The sequence below is a fragment of the Hemitrygon akajei genome, chromosome 1, assembly GCF_048418815.1.
Source record: "Hemitrygon akajei chromosome 1, sHemAka1.3, whole genome shotgun sequence".
NCBI classification, from domain to species: Eukaryota; Metazoa; Chordata; class Chondrichthyes; order Myliobatiformes; family Dasyatidae; genus Hemitrygon; species Hemitrygon akajei.
This window is the reverse complement of record NC_133124.1, coordinates 206,121,685-206,139,378: the sequence shown is the minus strand read 5'-3', so window position 1 is coordinate 206,139,378 and position 17,694 is coordinate 206,121,685. Positions and strand designations below refer to the sequence as shown.

General features: G+C 45.8%; 2 protein-coding genes across 3 annotated transcripts in view; one reads left to right on the top strand and one right to left on the bottom strand.

Moving 5' to 3' along the window:
• The window catches only part of sema4c (sema domain, immunoglobulin domain (Ig), transmembrane domain (TM) and short cytoplasmic domain, (semaphorin) 4C), a 134,758-nt gene that overhangs the window by 33,967 nt on the left and 83,097 nt on the right, over positions 1-17,694 (bottom strand). For both annotated transcript variants that reach the window (XM_073059267.1, XM_073059277.1), the window contains exons 7-8: positions 12,669-12,785; positions 1,484-1,635 (exon numbers count right to left, since the gene is read on the bottom strand). In XM_073059267.1, coding sequence (XP_072915368.1) covers positions 1,484-1,635; positions 12,669-12,785 — 269 coding nt within the window. The remainder of the gene's footprint in view (positions 1-1,483; positions 1,636-12,668; positions 12,786-17,694) is intronic.
• On the top strand, positions 5,134-10,874 carry LOC140736314 (uncharacterized). The gene is made up of 3 exons (XM_073062322.1): positions 5,134-5,366; positions 5,648-8,745; positions 10,845-10,874. The coding sequence occupies exons 2-3, from the start codon at positions 5,815-5,817 to the stop codon at positions 10,872-10,874; spliced, it is 2,961 nt and encodes a 986-aa protein (XP_072918423.1). The 5' UTR covers positions 5,134-5,366; positions 5,648-5,814.

Below are 17,694 nucleotides of genomic sequence, written 5' to 3'. Positions count from 1 at the left end.
GGTTAAAATATGTGACAACAAAGGTGAATGACGGAACCACAATAGTCATGGAGTCATACAATATGGAAACTGGCCCTTCTGCCGAGCTGACCCATGCCAAACAAGATTTTCACTGAAGTTAGTAGCATTTACTCATCTTTAGCCCTTATTACTCTCGACCGTTCCTATCTGTGAACCTTTAAAATACTGTTAATGTACCTGCCTCTACCACTTCCTCTGGTAACTCCTTCCATATAACACACACACACAAACCCATTCTGGTTATGATTAGCTCCTTCCATATATTGACCACATTCTGGGTGGAAAAAGTTGTCCCTCGGGTTCCTGTGAAATGCCTCTCCTTTCTCATCTAAACCTATGCCCTTTATTTCTACATTCCCCAACCCTAGGAAAAGAGACTGGGGGCATTTACCCCATTGAGGCTCCTCATGACTTCAGACACCTCTATAAGATCAGCCTTCATTCCCTTATGCTCCAATGAGTAAACTCCCAATCTCCTCAACCCCTTTCCATAACTCGGTTCCTAAATTCCTGGCATCCATTGTGAATCTCCTCTGCACTTTTTCTAGTTATCAGTACCTTTCCTATAGCAGGGTCACGAAACTGAACGCAATATTCCATAGGTCACCTCACACAACATCCTGTACATCTGCAACATAACATCCTAACTTCTACAGTAGACCTCAACTGCTGAAGGCCAGATGACCTTCTTCATCACCCTAGTAGAATGCTATTGTCCGGGAACCAAGTACTTGTACTCCAAAGTACTTTAGTTGTACAATACTCCCCAGAACCATACTGTTAAAGTCCAATCCCAAATTTCCTTCCCAAAATCTTGCTCTTATTCAAATTAAACAGCGCAGAGCTATTACAGCTTGTGATGCTGCAGTTCAGAGCTCAATTCTGATGCCATCTGTAAGAAGCTTGTACGCCCTTCCCATAAACTGTGTGGGTTTCCTCCGGGTGCTCCACTTTCCTCCCACAGTCCAAAGGCGTATTGGTTAATTTATCATTGTAAATTGTCCTGTGATTAAGCTAAGGTTAAATAGATGAGTTGCTGGGCCAGAAGGGCTGATACCACCCTGTATCTCTAAATAAACAAACAATCAATAAATAAATAAACAAACAAACAAACCTCGATTTGCCATTTCCCAGTCTACCTACTCCAGCTGATGAAGATCCCTCTGTCAATCCTGATAACTGACCTAGTTGACTACAACACCAAATTCTGCACCAAACCAAACAGTGATGGCTGACATGAGGATGCTCTCTAGGATAGCAGTATGAAATTGCACCAGTACATCCTAGGGAAGATGGCACAATGTACCAAGCTAAAGACCCTCTAAGGGCTCAGGTTCTGAATGAGTTTCCAGAGCTGTCGGCGTCCATGCCTACATCCTGAATAGAATGGTGTCTTCTCTGCAAAGTCCATCAGTCCCCCCTCACATGCATCAGCATTGAACCACCTCAACACTCCTCTTACCTTACAGACTCGGGCAACCCTCGCCACCACCTGCTCCCTGTAGCAGTCGTACTCTACAGCTCTCTCGCTGAAGAAGAAATAGATCTTATCGTCGTCTCCCAAGTCGCTGTTCGCACTTTCCTGGATGTAGGCGGAACCGACAAAATTTGGTTCTAGAATGAAATGGAACAAATTTCATAAATAGGACAAATGTAAGTCAACAGTTCGATTTCTTTAATTCAATCGCATGCCCTGATCTTCGCCATACAGCACAGAAATATCTCCAAGCAACCATCAAGTCTCACTTTGCATGAAAATAGGCAATTCTTTTTCCCATGGCCTTGTAAAAATTGTGTATAATTCATGTTTAATATACGATTTGCTTAAAAATGCTGTTTATGCGATGCTATATGCCTGAGATGCTGCTGCGTGTGTGAGCAGTCTGGTAGCATAGTGGTTAGCACAACGCTTTACAGTACCAGCAACCCAGGTTCAGTTCCCACTGCTGCCTATAAGGAGTTTGTACGTTCTCCCTGTGACTGCATGGGTTTCCACCGGTGCTCTGGTTCCCCCCCTCCCCCCCGCCCCCCCACAGTCCAAAGACGTACCGGTTGGTAGCACTGGAAACTACTGTTTTTTTTATATTTAATAATACTTTTTATAAAATGTTTACTTTTTAACAAACTCATGTATTTTTCCACAGTATGTGGCATTTCATCCCCAATCACTGGCAGAAAGCGGTATAGAAATTAAACCTCATTAAAATTCACCACCTTTCTCATTGGCACATTACCCATGGGATCTAACTATTATAATTATGTAGCCTATTAACTAGTTTATTCCTATCTAAGGAACGTCTTATCTTCTCTATTAAAGATCCGGATTTTTCAGAAGTGCCATCTTTGCTTCTTTATTCCTTGTCTTTGCATGCATTCACCTCTAAACATCGATTCTCGCCACTTTTTAGTTTGTTTAGTACTTGTATGTTTTACTTTAAAACAAACTGAAATCTTAGAAGTAAGACTGCTTGTCATTTCTGACCTGGAAGAACCCCAAGGATCATAAACAGTGACCCCACTGTAGATGAACTGGTCGTTATAAATTGACCTGTGATTAGTCCGGGTTAAATCGGGGTTTGCTGGACAGCACAGCTTGACGGGCCGTGAGGGCCTATTCCTCCCTGTATCTTAATCAATCAATAAATTAATAAATCAGAATTTCATTACATATGTGCATACATGGACTGGTGTATTTTACAATAAACTTGACTTTGAAGTACCACTGATACAATCACATTTACCAGCCTTCTGTGCTTTGGAATTTTAATTCCAGTTTTATTTTATTTAGCAATACCGCGCGGAATAGGCCCTTCCAGACCTTCGAGCAGCACCGCCTCACCACCTCCAGCTTAAACCTAACCTAATCACAGGCCAATTTACAATGACCAATCAATCTCACGTCTCTGGACTGCGGGAGGAATCCAGAGCACCCGGAGAGAACACGTGCATCCCACGGGGAGGACGTGCAGGTTCCTTCCAGAGGAGGCTGGGACTGAACTCAGAACTCTGATGACCTGAGCTGTATTTAAGACAGAGCCTGATAGATTCTTGATCAGTCGGGGCATGAAGGGATATGGGGAGGACAGATTAGGGCTGAGAGGGAAAATGAGTGAAATGGCGGAGCAGACTCGACAGGCCAAATGGCCTAACTCTGCTCCTGTATCTTCTGCCTTTATGGTAATAGTACCTCTACACTACCGTGGTGCCCATTTTGTTGATAATAACCGTGTAAGAGAGGGAAAAATTAGAAAAGGATTATTTTGTGAGCTAGTGGCGACAGGATGGGATAAATGTTTTTCTTGAAGGTCACAACAAAACGTGAATCTATGGTAAAAGCACACTTACACCACACACTGCACCCGCAAAGTATTGTGAAGGACCCCACGCACCCCTCACACGAACTCTTCTCCCTCCTGACATCTGACAAAAGGTACTGAAGCATTCGGGCTCTCACAACCAGACTGTGCAACAGTTTCTTCCCCCAAGCCATCAGACTCCTCAATACCCAGAGTCTAGACTGACATCTACATCATTTATTATTATATTGTAATTTGTCGTCTACTGTGCCTATTGTCTTGTTTATTAATTATTGTACTGCAGTTTTGTGCACTTTATGTAGCCTGTGCATGTCTGTGGTCTAGTGCAGTTTTTATATTGTTTTATGTAGCCTAGTGTAGCCTTGTGCTGTCTCACATAGTCTAGTGTAGTTTTGTGTTGTTTCATGTAGCACCAGGGTCCTGGAGGAACGTTGTTTCGTTTTTACTGTGTACTGTACCAGCAGTTTATGGTCAAAATGACAATAAGCTTGACTTGACTTGAAGAGATTCTGTAGATGCTGGCAATCCAGAGCAACAGACACAAAATGCTGGAGGAACTCAGGCAGCATCAATGGAGGGGAATAAACAGTCGACATTTCAGGTTGAGACCTGAGACCTTCATCAAGGCTCCTTGTGTGTGTTTTGACCCAAACCCATTTCCTTCTCTATTTGCATTATTTATTTACTTTCTATAAATTATAGTAATTTTATGTCATTGCATTGTACCACAATGCACAAAACAACAGGTTTTACATCATTTAAGTGATTATACACCGGATTCTGATTATATCGGTCCATTATGGCACGCTGTATCAACAGGCACAGCAGTGAAGGTTAAACTAAGTCAATTTTCTTTTCTCTCCTCAGTCAGAGCCTCACAGGGGAACCTCATTCTTCACAAATCAATGGCGGGGTTGGATGAACTGGAGTCTGAGGTCAAAACGAGGGCCCGGATAACCAGTAGTAGTTCCCTGGAGCATAGGAGAATGAAGGGAGATTTGACAGAGGTGTACAAAACTGTGAGGGGTACAGGTAGAGAAATGATCAGAATCAGATTTAATACCACCAGCGTATGTCATGAAATGTGTTGTTTACCCACCTTTTCCACTGAAGTTGGGTGAGACAGAAACTAGGGCTCATAGGTTAAGGGTGAGAGGTGAAATGTTTAAGAGGTCCTTCTTCACTTAGAGGGTGTTGTGAGTGTGGAACGAGCTACCAGCTCAAATGGGACGTGCAATTTACTTGCAAGATTTAAGAGAAATACGGATAAGTACATGGACAGGAGGGCTACAGTCCAAGTGTGGGTCAATGGAACAAGGCAGAATAACAGTTCAGCATAGTGGGCCGAAGGGCCTGTTTCTGAGCTGTAGCTCAACGTCAAATCCACCAGGACCTGCACTCGGATCCCTGGCTACATGGAGACACAAGCGACCACAAGTGGTAGGACCAGCAGCGACAAACAGAATATTGGAAGAGATCTGGAAGGAAATGGGCAGCCAATATTTCCGTTCCTAAGTCCTTACCAAGATCCTTGATCCGAAACCTCGACTGTCCACTCTCCTGCACATATCTGCCTGACTACTTTGCTGATCCTGTATATTCACTGGGTACATAACTTACAAAAAGATGACGACAGAGGTGAGGAGGATTTCTTTTTGCTAGTGGGTGGGGAATCCGTGAAGTTCATTGCCTCAGACGGCTGTGGAGGCCAAGCCAATTGGGTATATTTAAAGCGGAAGTTGATAGATTCTTAATTAGCAAGGGTGTGCTGCCTTTATGGCAGTTATTTAGTTTATAATATTTTCGCGTAGTAATTTGTTAGCATTTTTTAGTTAAAGTTAGGATTGTTTAAATCAATTGATTTGTCTGTAATACATCGCGGCTGCGATGACGTCACATCCGGGTTCGCCGCGTCTTGTGGGGAATTACCGGTTTGAGATTCACGCAAGGGCGGGGGTCACTCACATGTGCGACCATAACGCTGACTAGGGTCTCTCTATGCACCAAAGACACAGTGAAAGCAACGCTGTAAGTCATTAGATAATCGGTATTTTGAGTTAAAATGTTAACGCCGATTCTGTTAAAAGTAACGACGGTCGGTAAGGTTTACCTTTTCGTCAGTTAAAGAGTCGGGATAGTTTGTATTGAAGTGTGTCTAAAGCAGCCAATGGAGCAGCTAGATTCTGACTGTATGCTGCACTTTAATGTAATGTAGTTATTGTAGTTTTACCTTTGCAAGTATTCACAATGTAAATGTGATATTTAGAAGGGAACAAACACTGTACCAATCTTGTATTGTTTTTCAACAGTTTTCACCATGCGTTAATGTGAAGAGTGAACAGTAAATGGTTAATCTTACTGCGGTCTCGTTTGCATTGATTCTGGTTTATCTCGACGTTTACCTCGGCGTTACTTCACACCCGAGCGAGAACGTTACAGTGAAAAAGCGGCATTATCAGGTGTTTAAAGTGCAGCCATGTCAACCCGATCCAGCATCAAGTCGTTGTCAAAGTCATCGTCATCCTGCGACAGGGGCAGTAGGGCATCAAGTAAGGCCACCCAAGCAAGAGCGAAAGCAGAAGCCGCCAAGGTGCGAGCGCGCTTTGCCAAAGAAGAATTAGAAGTAAAGATGAAAGCGGCTGCCAGAGAAGCCGAAAACCAGAAGGAAAAGGCTGCCAGAGAAGCCGAAGCGGCTGCCAGAGAAGCCGAAAACCAGAAGGAAAAGGCTGCCAGAGAAGCCGAAGCGACTGCCAGAGAAGCCGAAAACCAGAAGGAAAAGGCCGCCAGAGAAGCCGAAGCGGCTGCCAGAGAAGCCGAAAACGAATTGGAAAGGAAAAGGGTAGAGGCACGGTTAGAAGCGCTGAAGCTAGAACGAGAAGCAGCAGCTGCCGAGGTGGAAGCAGAGTTAATAGAAGACGCCGAAGAAATGCATGATCCGAAGGACGGAAAATCTACCTCAGAAAAGATCGGATTGGAACGTACAAGGGACTATGTCCAATCTCAAATGAAATGGAAGACTCTTTCTTCCTCTCCTTACTTATTCGATAACGTCCCACTTCACGAGGAGTCTTGGAGAGGCCCGACGGCATCACGTCCATCCGAGGAAGATAATTTACCCTCGCAACTCCGCGATGAACCCAGGAATGCAAGGGCTCACGACAAGTACTTCTCGACACCGAACTTACCGGATTTGGGGAGAAGAGAGGCAAAGACTGAGTCCAGACCAGCAAATCCCATAACAGATGTACGCCCTCAGTCATGTACCTGTGGACATGTTCCCTCAGCCCGCACGCCACCTGCAGATGAATCCGCAGCACGGTATTTCGCACGACGGGATCTCGTCACTTCAGGACTATACCGGTTTGACGATAAACCCGAAAATTACCGTGCATGGTACTCCACTTTCACCAACGCTATCGACGGATTCCAGCTCAGAGCAACCCAGGAGTTGGATCTTATGGCAAAATGGCTGGGAAAAGAATCATGCGAACAGGTGAGACGCATGCGTTCAGTGTACATCAACAAACCCGAGCTAGCATTGAAGAAAGCATGGGAGAGACTTCAGGAGGGCTACGGAGCCCCCGAAATTATTGAGGCGGCGCTATGCCAACGTTTGGGAAATTTTCCTAAGGTGTCAGCCAAGGACCACACCAAGCTAAGAGAATTTGGAGATTTACTCATGGAGATTCAAGGCGCCAAAGAAGATGGCCACTCAGCTGGTCTAGTATACCTAGACACTCCAACCGGGATTAGACAACTCGTGGACAAACTTCCATTTGGGCTGCAGGACAGGTGGTTGTCCGTTGCCTCAGATTACAAGGAAGAACACGAAGGTCAATTCCCTCCCTTCGAGTATTTCACCAGGTTCGTGTGCAAGGAGGCGAAGAAGCGAAACGATCCTAGCCTCATAGGTCCAGGAAGCAGTACAATTTACACCAAGCCAGATAAATCCACTTCGAATAATTCCAACATTACTAAACCAGTCTCAGCGCTTAAGACTGAAGTCCTTACAACTAACAACGACTCTAGCAAGAATTGTCCATTGCATAACAAACCCCACCCCCTCAAAAGATGCAGAACGTTTAGGGAAAAACCCCTTGAAGAGAAGAAGGCCCTCCTCGAGGAGAAAGGGATATGCTTTAGATGCTGTTCCTCGACCTCTCACTGTGCGAGAGAGTGTACGATCGCCGTGAAGTGCCTGGATTGTGATAGCACTAATCACGACTGGGCCATGCATCCTGGCCCGTCACCGCAAACCGACAACGCTCCTTCACCCCCACAACAGGACGGCGGGGAGGGAGAAGCTCACTCCAGGACAACTGTTGTCAGCTCGAGCTGTACGGAAGTTTGCGGTCAAGCTCAGGCAAGCCGTTCTTGTTCAAAGATCTGTCTCACTAAGGTGTACCCTAAGGGAGCCAAAGACAAGGCCATCAAAGCCTACGTAATTCTGGACGATCAGAGCAACCGCTCGCTAGTCAGTCCAAAGTTCTTTAACTTGTTCAACATCGAGAGTGAGCAGTTCCCATACTACCTTAGAACTTGCTCAGGCAACATGAAAACTTACGGAAGGAGGGCCGAAGGCTTCCAGATCGAGTCCCTGGATGGTAAAGTCCTCATCTGTCTCCCCCCACTCGTAGAGTGCGAGAAAATCTTGAATAACCGCACTGAGATCCCGACGCCAAGTGCGGTGCTACACCAACCACATCTCCACCACATCGCCAAACACATCCCAGAGCTGGATCCAGAAGCAGAAATACTCCTGCTATTAGGAAGAGATGTTCTCCGGGTACATAAGGTTAGGCAGCAGGTCAATGGACCACACGACGCCCCCTTCGCCCAACGCCTGGATCTGGGCTGGGTGGTGATAGGAGAGGTGTGCCCTGGCAACGAACACAAATCAACGGCTAACACACTCAAGACCAATGTGCTAGAGAGTAGCCGCCATATGATTCTTCAACCCCGCACAAGTTCCATGTGCGTCCAGGAAGCACCACAAGGCTTTAACAAGCGCAAAGTAACTGACGAGACGCTCGGTCAGTCTGTCTTTGCTCAAAAGGAGCATGATAATAAACTCGCTCCATCGGCTCAAGACGCCACCATCTTAAAAACGGAGGACACCAAGGTCTTCAGAGACAAAGCAAATAGTGGGGTCGCCCCACTACCTTTCAGAGAACCACGCCAGTGCTTGCCAAACAACAAAGAGCAGGCAGTCAAGCGGTTCACGCCCTTGCAAAAAACCACGAAAAGGAGACCTGAGATGCAGCAAAGCATCCGATCGACCCACGAGGTACTGGGCACACCAATGGCAGAGGTCACAGCCATTATGAATGCACGACCACTCCTACCCGTGTCTTCTGACCCGGAAAACCCCTTCATACTGTCGTCATCAATGCTCCTTACGCAGAAGGCAGGAGCTGCCCCTCCACCAGGGGACTTCTCCGATAAGAACCTGTACACAAAGCAATGGAGAAGGGACCTTCAAGTTGGAGATTTAGTCCTGCTCAAGGACAAGCAAATCGCCGGCAACTGCTGGCCAATGGCCAGAATCACTGCCACATTCCCTAGTAGGGATGGACATGTCAGGGACGTCGAGTTGAAAACTACCGACCAAGGCGATGGGAAAATTTACCAAAGGCCTGTTACAGAAGTCATTCTACTTCTACCTAACGACTGATTTAGAGACTGAAGTTCGTATTATGTTCATTGTGACCTTACGAAGGCCAAGCGGGGAGTGTGCTGCCTTTATGGCAGTTATTTAGTTTATAATATTTTCGCGTAGTAATTTGTTAGCATTTTTTAGTTAAAGTTAGGATTGTTTAAATCAATTGATTTGTCTGTAATACATCGCGGCTGCGATGACGTCACATCCGGGTTCGCCGCGTCTTGTGGGGAATTACCGGTTTGAGATTCACGCAAGGGCGGGGGTCACTCACATGTGCGACCATAACGCTGACTAGGGTCTCTCTATGCACCAAAGACACAGTGAAAGCAACGCTGTAAGTCATTAGATAATCGGTATTTTGAGTTAAAATGTTAACGCCGATTCTGTTAAAAGTAACGACGGTCGGTAAGGTTTACCTTTTCGTCAGTTAAAGAGTCGGGATAGTTTGTATTGAAGTGTGTCTAAAGCAGCCAATGGAGCAGCTAGATTCTGACTGTATGCTGCACTTTAATGTAATGTAGTTATTGTAGTTTTACCTTTGCAAGTATTCACAATGTAAATGTGATATTTAGAAGGGAACAAACACTGTACCAATCTTGTATTGTTTTTCAACAGTTTTCACCATGCGTTAATGTGAAGAGTGAACAGTAAATGGTTAATCTTACTGCGGTCTCGTTTGCATTGATTCTGGTTTATCTCGACGTTTACCTCGGCGTTACTTCACACCCGAGCGAGAACGTTACAAAGGTCATCCAAAAGTTACAGGGAGAAAGCAGGACAGTAGCACTGAGGAAGATAATAAATCAGCCAGTGGTTCAATGGTAGATAAGCAAGCTACGAGAGACTTGAGAGAGACGAGAAATCATCCATGATAGAATGACAGAGTAGACTCTATGGGCCAAATGGCCTGTTCTGCTCCGCTGTTTTATGGTCTAAGAGTCCCTGGGAGAAGGGGGGAGGAGGTGGATGACACAGAGAGGAAACGAACTGTTGGGTTAGAACACAACTGAAGTTCGGGATTCAGTTAAAGTATCCGGGACTACTTGAGAGCCTGAAACTGAGAGTGAAACTGACCCGCAAGGGGAGATGATGAATTTACGTCAGGTTGGCTGTGCTCAGCTTATACCAGCGGAGCGGAAGCCACTGTGCAGGATGAGGGCAAAGAGGTTACTTCAGTATTACCACCTCTCCCGGGGGAGAAGCAACACGGTTTCCAGTGACATTTGAGGATACAAAACTGCTGACAGAGAAGGAAATTGAATACACTGGTAAAAGAATAATCACTGTGTCCCATGTGTCTGCAAATCCTTACAAGCTGGCATGAAAGGACAGTGCAAAGTGCAGTCCCCACTCTGGAACTATTAGATGGAATATCATAGTTTATGACATAGGGGATGGCCATTTGGTCCATAGACTCAATGTCGGATTATCATTCTGAAAAATCCCATTCTGCCACTGATTTCCCTGTAATGCCCTTCTCTCTCATGGGCCCATCAACTGCCCCCCCAGTTCTCCAGTCACCCACCTAGTATGGACAGTGGCTAATTAACTTGCCAGCAGCACATATTTGGGATGTGGGCGGAACACGCAAGAGCAGAATTGGGACATTCCGCACTTAGAGTCACTTGATCATAGCCCATCTATTTTCCCTCTCAACCCCATTCTCCTGTCTTCTCTCCAAAACATTTCTCTAATCAAAAACTTATCAACCACTGCTTTAAATATACGCCCAATGACTTGGTCTCCACAACCATCTGTGGCAATGAATTCCAAAGATTCAACACACTCTGGCTAAAGAAATTCCTCCTTATCTCTGTTTCAAAGTGTTGTCCTTCTATTCTAAGGCTGTGTCCTCTGGTAAAGGCTTCCGCTAACGGAAACATCCTCTCCATGTCCACTCTATCGGCACGCTTCATGAGATCCCCTCTGGGGGAGGAATCCCATTGGCTGACGGGAGCTGCACCGTCACAGGGTGGACGTGCAAACTCTGCTCGGGCAGCACTGACGCTCTGAAGCAATGAGGTAGAGAGGCTGTGATGGGTGCCATGCCAAGCGCACACTGGGCGAGTCTGACAGGCCAGCCAAGTGGGACCTCTGCCCTGTCTTTAACCCATGCTGTCCCTGCCCTGGGAATGCCAGGTGGGATAGTGCAGGGGGACTCCGGTCAGGATGGCGCCAAGCTGCGGCCTCTGTCGAGGTTGTGGCTCTAACTTAACTGTGTGTTTTTTTTTAAAAAGGACTGAATGTATATGCACACTGATGGGTGGGAGCATCGGGTCATGTTTTGCTGAGGTAAAGTTATAGGAAAGCACAGCGCAGAACCAGGCCCTTCGGCCCATCTAGTCCATGCCGAACCATTTAAACTGCCTACTCCCATCGACCTGCACCGGGACCATAGCCCTCCATGCACCTATCCAAATTTCTCTTAACTGTTGACATCGAGCTTGCGTTTACCACTTGCGCCGGCAGCTGGCTCCACACTCTCACCACCCTCTGAGTTTGTCACTTGCTTTGTCCTGCGAACCTGGTGGGCACCAGAACATGCGGCAACACTTCCCGACTGCCCCCAGCACATCTTCTAGTTGTAACGGAGGTCAACGAAACAACACATTTGACCGCATGCTTCGATGCACCCGTGATGAATAAATGAATCAGAATCTCAATCTAATTTAATCTGTGTTCTCCGTGACCCGGGCGTGCAGAGGGATGTAACCCTCGTTGCGCCTGCCCTGGAGAGCTTGATTAGATAACAGGGCGAACATTGCTTCATATTTAAAGCAACACACACAAAATGCTGGAGGAGCTCAGCAGGTCAGGCGGCATCTGTGGAAATGAATGGACAGTCGACATTTCAGGCCAAGACCCTTCATCGGGAAGGATCTCAAGACTTCTCTTCAAGGAGCGGTGCCTTAAGGAGATGGAGTACATCATCGAGGATGCCCACCACCCAGGACATGCCCTCTGCCCACCGCTACCATCAGGAAGGAGGTACAAAAGCCTGAAGCCACACACTCAACGATTAAGGAACAGCTTGTTCCCCTTTGTAATCTGATTTCTAAATGAATATTGAATCCATGAAAACTACCTCTTTCTGTTTCTGTTATTTCTATTTCTGTTATTTTTGCACTACTTATTTTAATTAACATATATATGATACACAGACACCTATACATAGATATACTATACTTACTGTAATTCATTTTTTTTCCTGTGTATGGATTTCTCATGTATTTCATTGTACCATTGCCTTAAAGTTAACAAATTTCACAACATATACCGGAGATATTAAACCTGATTCTGAAACATTGACTGTTTATTCATTTCCATGGATGCTACCTGACCTGCTGAGTTCCTCCAGCACTTTGCATGTGTTGCTTTGGACTTTGAGGACCTGCAGACTTTGTGTTTAGGATTACTTCATATTTAACCTGTTTTGTCCTGCCCTGGGGCTGGCCACGTGATGGATCAGCGCAGGGGGAGCTTTACTCTGTACTTGCCCCTCCCCGGAGTAATTGATGGGGCAATGCAAAGACAAATTTATTTTGGATTACGACACTTCACCCAAGTTCATGTTGACATTAGAAGATATTCCTGTCGTCACCAATCCCGCCATTCATTTGATAAAAATCGCAGAAGCCTGCAGAAGGTAAACTATTTTAAGCCATTACCGCTCAGCCAGGTAGCGAGGTACTCGGTCTTCATCGAGTAGCGATGCCCTAGATTCCGCAGAATAACTGGCTCCGTGCCAAGGAAGTCGTTCATTGTCGCAGAGTACAGTTCGCCATCTGTGAAACAGCAAAGAGCAGAACTAATCAGATGTCTCCGACAAGGAAATAGCGGCGCAGGATGGGCGCGTAACGAACATTCACCCTCCCTGCAACATCCAACCATTCTGGATCCACCCGGGACAAACCGTCAAGGTGAAGAGAAATGGGCATTCCTGATGGAATTGTACTCTTAAACAGTCTGTGCTGAACCTTGAAAACCTTCACTATTCTACCTGGTGGACTAGTTATAAAACTGACCAACAGAGAAAAAAAATTCACCTGAATTCAACTTTCAGATAGTTAATGAGTTAAGCTATCTTACCAATTATTTACTAACAAATTAAAAGATTACAAAATTGTCCTTCCATTCTGCATGAAGTTTCCCTAAACTTTCTTCCATTGTTGTGCCTTCCAACGTTTAGTTTGTCCAAAGATTAAAGATTAGTTTCTTTTTTGTCACATGCACATAGAAGCATTCAGTGAAATGCACCGCTTGCATTAAATCAAATCAGCGAGGATTGTGCTGGGTGAAGTGACTCATCTGAAGGTGACAATGTCCGCGTGTGCCTTGACCCATGCACGAAGAGGACTTAATCACCCATCCTCAGCCCTTCACAAGGGCTCATGACCTCACACACACTTGACACCGAACACCGAACCTCTCACGCCAACCCAGGACCTTCTACGGTTTCATCATAACGATATGCAATGCTCCGCTATCATATTAAATTTTACTTTGTTTTCTGGACGGGCGTATAATGAGTGTACAATCACTTCCAAAGAAAAGGCTGCACTGTCTCCTCCCATTGCCTCGCTATTTTCAGATGTAATGGTATCTAGGTCAATTATGTACAAAAGACTATGTACAGTCCATCCATGTACCTCCCCCTCGCTGACTCACTCACTTTCTCCTCACTAGTCGGCATTATATTCAACAACAGCTCACCCTGCCCTCTATTCCCATGATATTCAGCTTAATTACTTTCCCAGCAGGCTCAGGCGATCCACACACATTCTATTAACACTTAGGAGCCATCATTTCTGGAAAAAGCACCAGCTCTTTGCAAATTACACTAGCTCTCTGTTCAGCAATGTCTCAATTTTTTTAAAAGTTCGCCATCTTTCATTTCAACACTCTCCTCGTTCTTACTCAGCTCTCTAGTTTAGCAAATTTCAGTCAAACCGAACACACGCAATTTCCGGATTTTAATTACTCCAACATTTTGAACTACCAATGAGTTTTAGCTCTGAAATTCACTAGCAACCTCTCCTCCTTTGAGATACTCTAATATCTCCAACCAACAACACACACAAAATGCTGGTGGAACACAGCGGGCCAGGCAGCATCTATAGGGAGAAGCGCTGTCGACGTTTCGGGCCGAGACCCTTCGTCAGGACTAACCGAAAGGAAAGATTGACTGTAGGTCTGACACGGTGGTCAGCAGCACAAGGGCGCCGCAGGGAACCGTACTCTCTCCGGTCCTGTTCACCCTGTACACATCAGACTTCCAATATAACTCGGAGTCCTGCCATGTGCAGAAGTTCGCTGATGACACGGCCATAGTGGGGTGTGTCAGGAATGGACAGGAGGAGTAGTATAGGAAACTGATACAGGACTTTGTGATATGGTGCAACTCAAACTACCTGCGTCTCAATATCACCAAGACCAAGGAGATGGTGGTGGACTTTAGGAGATCTAGGCCTCATATGGAGCCAGTGATCATTAATGGAGAATGTGTGGAGCAGGTTAAGACCTACAAGTATCTGGGAGTACAGTTAGACGAGAAGCTAGACTGGACTGCCAACACAGATGCCTTGTGCAGGAAGGCACAGAGTCAACTGTACTTCCTAAGAAGGTTGGCGTCATTCAATGTCTGTAGTGAGATGCTGAAGATGTTCTATAGGTCAGTTGTGGAGAGCGCCCTCTTCTTTGTGGTGGCGTGTTGGGGAGGAAGCATTAAGAAGAGGGACGCCTCACGTCTTAATAAGCTGGTAAGGAAGGCGGGCTCTGTCGTGGGCAAAGTACTGGAGAGTTTAACATCGGTAGCTGAGCGAAGGGCGCTGAGTAGGCTACGGTCAATTATGGAAAACTCTGAACATCCTCTACATAGCACCATCCAGAGACAGAGAAGCAGTTTCAGCGACAGGTTACTATCGATGCAATGCTCCTCAGACAGGATGAAGAGGTCAATTCTCCCCAATGCCATTAGGCTTTACAATTCTACCGCCAGGACTTAAGAACTTTTTAAAAGCTATTATTAATGCTTTTTGAGATAGTGATTTAGATGCATATCATATTTTTTACTGAGTTAAGTATTGTATGTAATTAGTTTTGCTACAACAAGTGTATGGGACATTGGAAAAAAGTTGAATTTCCCCATGGGGATGAATAAAGTATCTATCTATCTATCTATCTATCATATGTTGCTAGAGTTTATTTTATGTTTGTCTATCCTGTGAAGAATCTTTGGAGGTTTAACGCTAACCACAGACGATGCCAAGGCTGGAGACAGCGAAGAAAACAATCACGACTTGCAGAGGGATCTGAACTGGCTGGAAAAATGGCAGATGGAATTTAATGCAAGCAAGCGTGCGGTGTTGCACTTCAGTAGGACCAATCAGGGTAGGTCTTACACAGTGAGTGGTAGGGCTCCGAGTAGTGTGGCAGAATACAGGTCCATCATTCATTGAAATTGCCGGCACAGGTAGAAAGGGTCACAAAGAGAGCTTTGACAAATTGGTCTTCATAAATCAAAGTACTGAGTACAGAAGATGGGACATTGAAGTTGTACAAGGCGTTGGAGAGGCCTAATTTTCAGTCACCTACCTACAGGAAGGATTTAATTAAGGTTGAAAGAGTACAGAGAGAATTTACAGGGATGTTGCCAGAACTGGAGGACCTGAGTTATATGGAAAGATGGAAGAGGTGAGGACTTTATTCCTTGGAACGTAGAAGATTGAGGGAGGACTTGATAGAGGTAAACAAAATTATGAGTTGTATAGGTAGGATGAATGCAAGAGGGCTATTTTGAGGTTGGGTGGGACCATAACTAGATCTCATGGGTTAAAGGTGAAAAAGTTAAGGGGAACCCGAGGGGAAACTTCTTCACTCAGAGGGTGGTGAGAGCATGGAACAAATTGCCTGTGCAAGCTCGATTTCAACGCTTTCAAGAAAAACTTGGATACATATGTGGATGGTACAGGTATGGAGGGCCGTGGTCCCCATGCAAATCAATGGGAGTTAGGCAGTCTAAATGGTTCAGCATGGATTAGATAGGCCGAAGGGCCAGTTTCTGTGACTCTAAGTCTCTAGCGTGGTATGTCAGTAGAGTACCCTTTTACTTCTGGTGTTGCACTCTTTGTTTCAGTCTAAATCAGGGAAGTAGGCCCTTCAGCCCAGCAAGTTCATGCCAGCCACACCAATCCCTTATTAATCCTGTTTTACTCCACCACATTCTCATCCACTACCTCAAGACTCTACTGTGCACTTACACACTTGGGGTACAGTAACTTACTGTGTTCAATTGACCTATCAACCCACACATACTTGGGACACGGGAGGAAACCAGAGCACCCGACAGTGACAGGGAGAACGTGCAAACTCCACATGAACAGTAGCCAAGGTCAGGATCGAACCCGGGTCTCTGCTTCTAGCTGGGCCATCGTCTCACCAACTTGAGGCACGTGCGATCAGCTCAATCCCTCCAGAGTACATACACAGACACGTCTGTCTCCACAAAGACAGGGTCAGATCAAACCACCAAACCAATGTCTGTCAAACAGCCCACCGAAGGCCTGCTAGCTCTCCAGTAGAATCATCTCCACTGATGCCAACTCCTCGTGCCTGGTAATCATACACTTATAGAGCACAGAAACAGGCCCTTCAATTCAACTCATCCATTCAGAGCCACTGAGTGAGACCCATTTGCCCATGCCCCTCTAAACCAGGGGACCCCCAACCTTTTACCATTAAGCAAGGGTTGCGAATTCCTGCTCTGGACCTTTCCAATCGACGTTTGTTATTTTATTTAATCAGTGACACAGCACGGGAACGGGCCCGTCCAGCCCCTTTGCAGCTCAATTACATCCAGGTGACCTTGGGATGCAGGAGAAAACTGGAACACCCCGAGAAAAGCCACGGGGTCACGGGGAGGCGTACAAACTCCTTACAGACAGCAGCACAGATCGCTGGCGACGTAATAGCGCTACACTACTGCGTCGCCTGGAACGTCCTTGCTTGAAATGTCTTTTAAACATTGCAAACCTACCCACCTCCACACTTCGCTCTAGCACGGGGGTTCCCAACCTCCGTCAACAGTAAGGGTCCAAGGCATACAAAGCCTGGGAAACCCTGCGCTATCAACTCATTTAATACACCTATCACCCTCTGAGTGGAAAAAGTTGCCCCTCCGATCCCTTTTAAACCTTTCCTCTTTCACCTTAAACCTGTCCCCTCCTGTTTCGGAGACCTCCTACCCTGGGAAAACAACTGCCTGCTTCAAGAAACTGCCTTGAAATGCTTGGCTAAATCGGGAGACAAAGAACTGGTGAGCCAGTGCCTCCATGGGAGGCAGAATTAATCCTTTAAAAATAGAACAGTATTTAAAATGTCAGCAGGAGGTCAATGGGTAAAGTTTACACTGCAGTTAAAAACTTCAGCTCAATCTGCAATTATCATGTCCTGTTTACCAGTTCCTGTTACAAACTTTCCATCAAAATGAAAATGTGTGGAAAACTGGCTCCCAAGCCAGTGGGAATTACCTTGCGTTATGAAGTAATTACCAACGCATGCAGGATACGTGCTGGTCAAGGGACCTTGGGAGATAAATGGAAGGAATAAAGGTAGTGATGGGTCAGCTGTTAAGCGACAAGACTAATAAGCAGAAGGCCTGAAGTGAGGATCAAGAGACCAGACTTCAAATCTCAC